Source organism: Saccopteryx leptura, chromosome 4 (genome assembly GCF_036850995.1).
Source record: "Saccopteryx leptura isolate mSacLep1 chromosome 4, mSacLep1_pri_phased_curated, whole genome shotgun sequence".
In the NCBI taxonomy this organism is placed as follows: Eukaryota; Metazoa; Chordata; class Mammalia; order Chiroptera; family Emballonuridae; genus Saccopteryx; species Saccopteryx leptura.
In genome coordinates this window covers 223,729,385-223,741,107 of record NC_089506.1, presented here as the reverse complement: position 1 = coordinate 223,741,107, position 11,723 = coordinate 223,729,385, and the positions used below count along the sequence as shown (strand labels likewise).

At 51.1% G+C, this 11,723-nt stretch overlaps 1 protein-coding gene across 1 annotated transcript; it reads left to right on the top strand.

Annotated features, from left to right (window-relative positions):
* The first annotated feature begins 8,831 nt into the window (after window positions 1-8,831).
* LOC136404367 (uncharacterized) lies at window positions 8,832-11,008 on the top strand. Its single transcript, XM_066383685.1, has 2 exons — window positions 8,832-8,874; window positions 10,119-11,008. Exons 1-2 carry the CDS (start codon window positions 8,832-8,834, stop codon window positions 11,006-11,008), a joined length of 933 nt encoding a protein of 310 aa, XP_066239782.1.
* Window positions 11,009-11,723: the final 715 nt, after the last annotated feature.

Here is an 11,723-nt window from a genome sequence, read left to right as displayed (position 1 = left end):
AGAGTCCTCCTTCCGCCCGGAATCCGGCTTTCTCCATCTGAAAGTCTAGATAATTTTCCACGTGCAACATGTTGCAATCGAAGAACTTTCGAGGGTCTACAGCCCTCCTGCTCGATGGAGAGGTGGGCGGGGACTCCGGGGGGAGGTGCCCAGGAAGGGCGAGTAGGGATTCGCACGTGACAGCAGTGTTGGGCACGGGGTAGGGCGTAGGGCACTCCTGAGGTTCTGCATGTAGTTAGCGGGGGTGTAGGAGGGTCAGGGTTGGGGCCAGAAGCAGGAGGGCAAGGCTGGAGGGGTAATCAGAGGGCCAGAGGGCCCAGGGCTTTGCAAAGACCCCTCCCGACGAAGCACGACTCGGGTGACTAAGCGTTTCCCGTACGAGGACTGCACTAACGACATGCGGTGGTTTATCGACGTCCCACAACAGCCAACCAGAGGGGACTCTAACCGTTCAGCCCATTTTAACCGTTCCACACTGAGGAACAGAGAGACTGAGACGCTGGTTGACAGCTGCCTCTTTAGAAGCGGCGGGGCCGGGCTTGAACCTAGAGACTCGACCTGTCTTCAGGGTCTGCCTAGGGAACCCCCAGCCTCCACGTCTGAACGGGGTGCCCTAGGCTCTTGGCCACGAGCAGTCCCCTTTCTGTCCAGCGGGTAGATTTTTCTGCCTGTTCGTCCAGGTCTCTGTCCCCTTCGTCTTGATCCAGCTGAGCGGCTGGAAGTTCCTTCCCCTAGAATTTGGTTTCAGGGCGCGTCCGGCTGAGCCGAGATAAATCCGAGTTTAATCTTGCATGCCTAACGAGCTGGCAGACGTACCTCAGAAATTCTCCGCTTCTATTAGAGAGATAGCGGGCGAGGCGTCTTTCCTCTGACAGGCAGTTTTATCATTGTTCTTTTTTTTTTTTTTTTTAGCAAGAACTTGTCTTGAATAGTTCAGGCAGTGTCAAAAGAAGAGAAAACAAACCTCCTAGAAAAACATGGCAGTGCGGCAAAGGAACTGAATATCAGCTAGAGTCCAATGCCCTTGGAGAGACGAAAAGTGCAGGAATTCTCCTCGTGGCCAGTTCCACTGGACTCTCCACCATCTGTCGGTTGCTTCCCCCCCCCCCCCCCCCCGCCCGTCTGTAAAGTAGGAGAAGAGAAGAGGCTTTGATCCTGGGGGGGCTTGAGTTTGGATTCTGGCTCAGCCAGAGTGTTGCTAGTCGGGGAACCCTGGGCAAGTGACTTCACCTTACACGCAGAACCCCCTGTTGGTAACATGGAGCAAGACAAATGCTTCTGTGACGATTAAGGGCTTTATCGTCATGCTTGATACCTACCACTCCATAAACACTGGTTTGCTGTGTCCCCAAATGCACGTGAGGAGCAGAGAGAACAAGGCCTGGCCTTGGGACAGTGACTGCCTAACAGGGACACAGACCCACAAACAAATGGGCTCCTCACCGGGACAGAGAAATGTGCAAAGCCTGGTGAGAACAGAGAGGAGGGGGAGTCTGTACTTGAGGAAGCGAGGAGAGGCTCTAAATAGGTAACATAAGGCCTCAAAGTAGGCCCCGGTTGGTTGGCTCAGGGGTAGAGCATCAGCCTGGCATGTGGAAGTCCTGGGTTCAATTCCTGGCCAGGGCACTACACAGGAGTAGTGCCCATCTGCTTCTCCACCTCTCCCCCTCTCGCTACTCTCTCTCTCTCTCTTCTTCTCTCCCAGCCATGGCTCTATTGAAGAGAGTTTACTCTGGGCGCTGAGGATGCCTCCATAGCTTCCACCTCAGGTGCTAGGAAGAGCTCAATTGCTGAGCAATGGAGCAACGCCCCAGATGGGCAGAGCATCGCCCCCTAGTGGGCTTGCCAGATGGATCCCGGTCGGGGTGCATGTGGGAGTCTGTCTCTCTGTATCCCCTCCTCTCATTGAATAAAAAACAAAAAATTAAAAAAATATATTTAAAAAAAGACCTCAGAGTATGGGTAGGAGTTCATCACTTTGGCACTTTGGTACCAGAGAAAAGATTTCCAAATAGAGGAGACAGAGACAGGAGACTGGCGATGATGATGATGATGATGATGACGACAAGAATGTGGAAGAAAAGCTAGGACTGCAGACTCCTTGGCAGGCTGGATTCTGTCCACAGACGTGCGCTCAGGGGCTGGTTCAACAGCGTGGACTCGAGTGCCTGTGCTCTTTATCTAGAGATAAAGTCCCCTAGACGCTCCAGCACTCTCTGGGCCCCACACCTGGCCTGGTCTCTACCTTTCTGTTCTCTGTCCAGTGTCTGAGGCCTTCGGGTTTGGAATCCTCAAGCACACAGAGGTGAACAGATGGGCTTAGACATGAAGGTGCTAGGGTGGGTGGGGGGCTGTGAAGCAGCTCTTCTCCCCGTCACAGGCTCTGGGGGAGGAAGATCTGACCCGGGCACCTCCGTGCTTGCTCCAAGAAGCCTCAGCAAATCCTTGTCCAGTAGAGTTAAACTGTCTTTGGAACCTGAAGACTCCATGCTCCAATGCTTCGGGACAAGAACCGTTTCTCATGATTGTCACAGCCTGCACCGTGTCCCCACAAAATGTACCCGTTGAAGTCCTACCCCCCCCCCCCCAGTATTTCAGAGTGGGACTATGGTTGGAGGTAGGTATGTTTTAAAAGAGATAAAGTGAAAAATGAGGCCACGGGGACAGGCCCTCATCTCATAGGAAGGGTGTCCTTATGAAGAGAGAGAAGTCTGGGCGCAGAAACCTCTGGGGAGACAGGGGTGTGGAGGGGCAGGGGGAACAGCCCTCTACGGGCGGAAAAGAGCAGCCTCCACAGACACCAGCCCTGCCACCACCTCCATCATGAACGCCCAGCCTCCAAACCGGGAGAGAGGGCGCTTCCGTTGCGGCCGCCACCTCGTCTGCGGGACTTGGCCGTGGCGTCCCTAGGGAAGTTGTACAAACATCCTGCTGGTGCACACGGCACCCACAAGGATACAGGACAGGACCCTTGGCTTCAGTAACAAGAGGAACTAACGTAAAAACATCCGTTTACTGAACAGCGACCTTTACCATAGGGACGTGTCTCCCAGGGCTTCCACGGCAAATTATCGCAAACTGGGTGGGTGGCTTACAACGACAGAAATGAGTTCTCTCGAGTTGAGAAACCAGCAGTCTGAAGTCGAGGTGTTGACTGGGTTGGTTCCTTCTGGAGGCTCCGCCTCCCGGCTGGCGGTGGTGGTAGTGACCAGCCAACCGTGGTGTTCCCTGGCAGGTGCACGCACGCGCCAACAGCCGCCTTCATCATCACATGACTTCTGTGGTGCCTCCGTGTGTTCTTTGCTGCCTCTTGTGAGGACACTCTTATTGGACTTAGGGACCAGTATGCTCATATCTTGACCCTTGTCTTAATTATAACATATATAAAGACCTATTTCTAAATAAGGTCACAATCCAAGATTCTGGGTAGACATAAACTTTTATGAGGGGGGTGGTCACTATTCAACTTACTACGCTACATATTATCTTAATTCTTCAACAAGCATAGACAGGTGAGAAGTGGGAGCTCAGAGAGGTTAAGTAACTTGCCTAGGGTCACACATCAGGTGTGTCATCAAGCCAGGATTTGATATGGGCATTTTACTTCCAGAGTCCTCATACATAATCTGTTATCCTGTTCCATTTTTTTTTTTAAAAAATGAAATCTTAATAGGGTTCCTCCCCCCTCCCACCCAAGCAACAACCTTCTACTTTTTTTTTTATCGCAGTCAGACCATCAGTAGTGCCGTGTCTCTGGGCACCGATGTTGGCGTGTGCATTTCTGGTTCCTTCATTTCTGTGGATAAATATTATTTCCTTGTGCAAATATGATTTGTTTCCCATGGACATTTGGGTCACTTCCTGGTTTGGGTTATTATTAACGGAGCCGCTAAGAACATTCTTGTAACGGTCGTTTTGTGGGCACAGGTGTTCATTTCTCAGGGGTACCGAGGAGGGACACTACTGGCTTGTTCCACAGGGTCCCCCGGAGAGCTTGCTAACAGGTGAGACTGCTGCCAGCAGCGATGGGCGTCTCGGCTGCCCCAGGCCTCCACCAGTATCTGGGGTTATCGGTCTTCAGTGTTATCCTTTCTAGTAGGTAGGAAGTGACATCTCATTGTGGGTTTAATTTGCATTTCCCAGATGAATAATACAGAATATCTTCTCATATGGCTTGTTGACAATTGAAGTATCTTTTTTTGTGTGTGTGAAATATCTTTTTAAGCCATTAAACTTGATTTGTTATGGGTTGTGTGACTTGTTTATGTATTCTGGATACAAATTCTTTATCAGACATTTATATTATGAATATTATTATCTCTGAGCCTGTTCCTTGCCTTTTTATTTTATTACTGATGGCTTTTGAAGAACAGAATTTTTCAGTTTGGATAAACTTTGATCTGTCATTTCACAATCTTTTTTTGTTTTTTTTAGAACAAGAAGGGAAAGAGAGAGAGAAGCACCAGCTCACTGTTCCACTCACCTGTGCCAGTGACTGCTTCTCACATGTAGCCTGACCAGGGCTTGAACCGGTGGCCTCGGAGTCAAGCCGGCACCTGCAGGATCGAGTCAGTGACCCTGGGATTAAGCCAGAGGCCTTGATGTTCTGGGGAAATGCTCTATCCGCTGCACCACTGGCCAGCGCTCCAAATTTTATGGTTAATATTTTTAATTTTTATTTTTTTGTCCTGTGTGAGAAATCTTTGTCTGAACCAGGTTTTCAACTACATTGTCATACGTTTCATTTTAGAAGTTTTTATAGATCCTGGCCTGTTGGCTTAGTGGTAGAGCATTGGCCTAGTGTGTGAAAGCCTGAGTTTGATTCCCTGTCAGGGCACACAGGAGAAGTGACCATCTGGTTCTACACCCTTCCTCTCTTTCTCTTCTCTCTCTCTCTCTCTCTCTCTCTCCTCTCTCTCTCTTCCCCTCCCACAGCCATGGCTTGGAATGGTTTGAGCAAGTTGACCCGGGCACTGAGGATGGCTCCATGTCTTCTGCCTCAGATGCTAGGAAGAGCTTGGTTGCTGAGCAATGGAGCGTGGCCCTCAGACAGGCAGAGAGTCACTCTGGTAGTGGGCTTGCCAGGTTGTCCCTGGTTGGGACGCATATGGGAGTCTGTCTGTCTGTCTCCCTGCCTTTCATTTAATAAAAAAAAAGTTTTTATATTTTTAGTGTTTAGGTTTAGGTTTGTGTTTCATCTGGAATTAATTCTTGTGTTTGGTGTAAGGTAAAGGTTGAGGTACCTCTAAATCCAAAGTTCAATAATTTATCCATGTGCTATGAGCTAACAATATTAATATCAATAAGAGAAAAAAACAATATAAAACCAGTATATACTCAGGATTCTTGCAGGCGTCAATGATAAGAAACAAACAAACTCCGACTCATAATTTAATAAGGAAAAGAAAAGTATTAACTCGTGTAATTGAGTCAATGTAACCGTTTAAAACCAATCTTTAATTCTAAATACCAGGACGTGGAAGACCTGGATAGCAATTTCAAGTAACCTTAGGAAAGCGGCAAGCATGCAGGTATGGCTGAATCTAGGACCTTGACGGCTGAGACCAGCACTTGGCCTCTCTCTCTCCTCATCTCAGATCTTCTTTCAACGTGGTGTGTGTTTTCAGACAAGCTCTCTCGCTGTGGTGATGGGACGGTGACCAACAAGTCCCGGCTTCCACCACATCCTGTCGGCAAGCCCCAGCTCTTCAGTAGTTTGATGAATTACACTTTACTGGTTTTTCAAACTAAGCTTGTAAAACGCCGTGGTGGGGGAGGGCGATGCTCCCTTTCAGCTGCAGCCAGTGCCCCCAAAGTCGTGGAGGAAACTTGGTGGCTGTCGGCTTATCCAGTTGCAAGTTTGGGGTTCTCTGCATTTCTCAGCACAGCCTCTCTATCTATGTCCGCAAGTCCCAAGTTATACGGACGGGTTTCTGTCCAGCCCAACAGAGCCAGTTTCTGTGATAGCCCTGTGACTTTGGACAAGCCGATTGACCTCACTGAGACTCATCTGAGAAGGGGGAAGAATAATACAGTAGTACTGTCTTTTAGGATATGTTGTGAGAGGAAAATGAGATGATGCATGTAAAATAAAATAAATTAGGACGCGGGTCGGTCCCTAAAGCAGCATAGACTACTTTTCATTGCAGAACTGACTGACAATGAATTCAAGCGCTCCCACCGGGAGCTCAGCATACGGGCTCAACGTCTCACACTTCACAGGAGTCACGATCAAGATGAATTTGAAATATCTAAAATTGCAGACGGCAGGGTAGGTGCAGGGAGCCAGCCTCCAGCTCTCTCACAAGTTCTCTCCAGTGGACACTGCACACAGCAGTCCCTGGGCCGCTGAGACGTGACCAGCACCCTACCCCACTCAGGGGTCTCAGGGAAAACTGGAATAAGAGCACAGGTAAGAGCTGAACCCTCATCGGGGTCTCCTGCTTCCTTCACCCCTGACTTGCAAGCAGTCTGAAGGTCAAAGGTCAATCCATGAGAGGTTGGCCGGACTCCCCCCCCCCCCCCCCCCCCCCCCCCCCCCCGGCACGCAGCAGGAAGCGCACAGAGGAACTCTGACGGGCGGGAGGGGGCTCTCTGTATGTGGATGGAGGGGGGGCGAGGCGTGAAGAGCAGATCTTGAGAAAGCAAACGGGAGGGACCGAGGTGGAGAGGTGAGCCGTGCGTGCATCGGAACACGGTCGCCACGGCCTGCCCACCAGTGGAACGGGCTCTCCCTGAGGAAAAGAACGAGGAAGGAAACTGAGAAGGGGCCGGAGCTTCCTGTCCTTAATTTCCTTGCAAAGAGTGAAGGCGCCCTAGGACAAACAACACCCTTCAAAAAAAAGTTCTTTCCATCCAAAGCTGTTTTATGACCTTTGGAAGCCAAACTGAAATTAACATGGTGTTGCTAAGAAGAGAGACTTTCCTGCTGAGCTTTCTGTGATGAATAAACACCATCCCTTTCTAATTAGCAGCGCCCAGCTGCATAAGGGCAATTAATATGCTCGCACGGATTAAACCGGCAGGTTCTCTTAGGCAGGCGAAGCATCCAGGCTCCCACGGCTGCCTCATCACTGTCGTGCGTGGGTCTGCAGTGGCTGGAGCTAGTCCTTGGGCTTGCTGTGATCTTGCGCATGCGCAGGCCGCGGTGCGGAGCAGCAAGGTGTCCCTAACACGGGGCGTCGCCCGGGGCGACCTTCCCTCTGCGCGGGGGTGGGGGGTGGGGTGGGGGGAGTGGGGGAGGCTTTCCTGCTCTAGACCGAGGTGCTCCTAGATGATGTCCTTGGAAAATCCAGGGAAAGATTTCTCTCGCTGCAGATTTTCCTTGTGTTTCATTAACCGTTTGCGATGTATCTTTGCCTCTTTGCAGAAAAGGGTCCCACTGAACCGCCGCTGTGAAAAAGTTCTGTCATTCAGGGTCCTTTGAGACCCGCACGAGGCCTGCTTTGGGGCGCTGGGCTTCCTAGGCAGCAGCAGAGAAGGAGGCAGGCTGGGGGTTAGCTCTGCTATCCTTCCACGGGGGCCTGGGGCGGAGGGCGGGGCCGGCAGCATCTCTCACCTGTGGGTAGAGGTGGGCCTGGGGCGGGGGGCGGGGCCGGCAGCATCTCTCACCTGTGGGTAGAGGTGGACCAGCCTCCGCAGACCCTGATGTCAGCAGCTCACACGCCGTCAGTGAGTTGCAGCAGTGGGACTCAAATAAGTGGACAGCCGGCTCTCTGCCCTCATGACCGTAATAAGTATAAAAAACCCTGATATGCCAACAGGTAGCTCAGTATAAGCATTGAATACTTAAATAAGAACAATAAAAGAGATACATAACACTAGATGATGTTATAAGAAAGAGTTTAGAAATATGAATGAAAAAACATTAAATAGTACCTGACCAAAAACAAACAAACAAACAAACAAACAAGAAACACAATAAAACTGTTCTTTAAGATATTTCCATATTGCTTCTTGATTGGCATCCTCACTTGCAATTTTTTTTTCCACCTACGGACAGAACGAACATGACTACAGGCACTTAGAATACGCTGGTGTGCAGATGAAGGTTATAAAAGAATAAGAAATGTCCATCTGTGATTTCCACTCTGGGCGGCTGCCCAGGTGCCCACCTCAGAGAGAGCCCTGACGACAGGTGCCATCTTAACCGCCAGTTCGCCGAACTCAACAAAGTAATGAGGCATCGGCTCTGCCGCCCCGGTGTGAACCGGCCACATCCCACCCCGGTGAGCTACCACCGCCGGCACCCTAGGAGTCCTCCCGCAGTAGTTCTGGAAAACCATTTCTTCAAGAGGGTGCCGTTCCAGATGCACCCGTTTCTATAAGAGCCCTTGCCTTGCCCGTGTCCTATCATCTTGTTTTTACCCCTCGTTTGCTAGGTCAACCCCGCCCCCCTTTTTTTTGTATTTTTCTGAAGCTGGAAACGGGGAGAGACAGACAGACTCCCGCATGCGCCCAACCGGGATCCACCCGGCATGCCCACCAGGGGGCGTCGCTCTGCTGCGACCAGAGCCACTCTAGCGCCTGGGGCAGAGGCCAAGGAGCCATCCCCAGCGCCCGGGCCATCTTTGCTCCAATGGAGCCTTGGCTGCGGGAGGGGAAGAGAGAGACAGAGAGGAAGGAGAGGGGGAGGGGTGGAGAAGCAGATGGGCACTTCTCCTGTGTGTGTCCCCGGCCGGGAATCGAACCCGGGACTTCTGCATGCCAGGCCGACGCTCTACCACTGAGCCAACCGGCCAGGGCTTACCCTCCCCCCCTTTTTTTTAATAGCCTGCAGAGAAACTTCAGTTTGGGTGAAAGTGTCTCAAATTCTAAATCACAGCAAAAGCATGCGAATCAGCGAGCTGCCACGGCACAGCTGCGATGTGGCCCGTGAGGTGACAGGCACAGAATGTCCTCCCTGGAGGAGGCCTCAGGTCTCTGCCGCTCGACAGGACACACAGCACGGACGCTGCTGGTCTGGGTTCAAGTCCTGCCCCCTGCCCCTCAGGAGCCGCATGCAGTGGGTGAGGGATTCAGTGCCTGGCTCCCTCGGTCTCCTCGGGACGACATGCCTCGCCAGCCAGGGAGCTGTGACAGTTGGGCTTTGCCTGGGACATAAAAGAGAGCTCACTCAATAGCTCTCATCATTATTACATGAGGTCGCCAGATGCAGGGGAGAGAGCCCTGGGAGTCAAACTGACCTGGATTCCAAGCCTGAGCCTCTCATTCGCTGCTTGAACTCCGCCCACTTGTTTAACCTCCTTGAGAGTCCTTCCTCTGCTGCTGGTTGGGGGTAACGTGACACGCTGCCTAGGGCTGTCAGGGGGATAATTGAAACTGTGTATTCAAAAGCAGCAAACCTGGTTCGGAAAACATTAATTAATAGGACTGAGTAAACCTTGGTGGCCCTGGTATGCTGGCTTCGGGGAAGTAGAACGGTGTCCTGGGGCGGAGAGGTAGGCCTTGGAATCTTGGCTACATCCCTGATACATTGTTTCATCTTCACCCAGGGCCCCTGACTTAACCTCTGGGAGCTCCACCCGACTCCTCTGTAAAGAGGAGGGTATAATGCTCTTCAGGACAGGATTAAAGAGAAAATATGGTTAGGATGTGGCACATGGCTCATGTTCACGGAGTGCCTACTCTGTAGCAGACCTTGTTCTAAGTCTTTGACATATATGAATGTTATCAAATTTTATAAAAGTCTTGAGACTAGGGACTGTGATTAGGCCCACTTTGCCATAAGAGAATTGGGGCTCTGAGAGTGATGTCCATGGTCATTTACCAGTGAGTCACACGTGATGATTTAAATAAAGGAAATCTGGCTCCAGATCCTACGTCTGTGACCCTTGAATTGTGGGAGTTTATGTCCCTGCAAACTTAAAAGATGAGTAAGTGAATTTGGAAAGGAAATAACACCAAGGAGCCTCAGGCCACGTCGAATTCTAGCCTAGTGGACGGGATGCAGTCATGGCCGCCCTGGTGCGGCCGACAGTGGAGACTGGACTTGGAGCCCCCAGGACTCGGAAGGGTTTCTGCCTCAGGCTCCTCGGGTTGTAGAATCGCCAGGTTGATCGTAGAAGTAAATGGCGGGGAGATCAGGATTAGGAAGTAAATCCCATGGGTCAAAGTAGGATCCACGCTGGGACGACGGAGGCAAGAATTCAAAGTCACATTGACCAGGCTTTCCAAGAGCAGGATCCAGATCGACTCGGGTCCCAGGAGGCAGGAACCACTGGGCCGTGTCTTCGGGGCACCATTGCTCGATGAATCAGAACCACTGCTAGATGAATCGGAACCACTGCTAGATGAATCGGAACCACTGCTAGAGGAATCGGAACCACTGCTTGATGAATCGGAACCACTGCTCGATGAATCGGAACCACTGCTAGATGAATCGGAACCACTGCTAGATGAATCGGAACCACTGCTCGATGAATCAGAACCACTGCTAGAGGAATCGGAACCACTGCTCGATGAATCAGAACCACTGCTTGATGAATCGGAACCACTGCTCGATGAATCGGAACCACTGCTAGAGGAATCGGAACCACTGCTAGATGAATCGGAACCACTGCTCGATGAATCGGAACCACTGCTCGATGAATCGGAACCACTGCTAGATGAATCGGAACCACTGCTCGATGAATCAGAACCACTGCTAGAGGAATCGGAACCACTGCTCGATGAATCAGAACCACTGCTTGATGAATCAGAACCACCGCTAGAGGAATCAGAACCACCGCTAGATGAATCAGAACCACTGCTAGAGGAATCGGAACCACTGCTCGATGAATCGGAACCACTGCTAGAGGAATCGGAACCACTGCTCGATGAATCAGAACCACTGCTCGATGAATCAGAACCACTGCTTGATGAATCGGAACCACTGCTAGATGAATCGGAACCACTGCTAGAGGAATCGGAACCACTGCTCGATGAATCGGAACCACTGCTAGAGGAATCGGAACCACCGCTCGATGAGTCGGAACCAGTGGTTTTGTGTTGCTCTCCTCCATCCTGAGAGTCCCCCGTAGGCTTGGGTCAAACGGGAAGGACAGGCTGCTTTCATTGACATTCACAGCGTAGGACTCAGGAGAGGCCAGACTGTAACGAAAACCCCAGCACCATCTCCACCCACAAATCTCAGCGGCTTACACAACAAAGGTTAATGTCTTACTCATGTCACCGTCCAGGTGAAAATCGGGCAGTTCCTCTGGGAGTGCTGCTCTTCTAAGCGGGGATCCTACCCTATCCATCACGTGACCCTGCTGTTTCCATCACGTGACCCTGCTGTTTCTATCACGTGACCCTGCTGTTTCCAGCACGTGACCCTGCTGTTTCCAGCACGTGACCCTGCTGTTTCCAGCACGGAGCCTTTATGGCCGCCACAGAAAGGGAGAGAGTGTGGGTGGTCACCTGGGCTTTTGGGGGCTGTACTTGGAGGTGGCATTTATCCTGTCTCTGTCCCAACTGATAGAATGTAGTCATATTGTTTTGCTCTCATAGCAAAGGAGTCTGGGAATTGTAGTCTCCTTTTGTGCCAAGAAAGGAAATGGATGGGAGGAAATGTTCAACCATTTTCTGGCACACCCACCAACAGTGTGTGGATTAGAGGAGAAGTATTTATTTATTTTTCTCAAAGAGAAATGGCTCTGCTACCCAAAGCGTGGGGAATGCTGGGTAAGCAAAGGCAACCTAAGGAAATCGAGGTGGTCTTCCTGGTGGAGGTGGTGCAT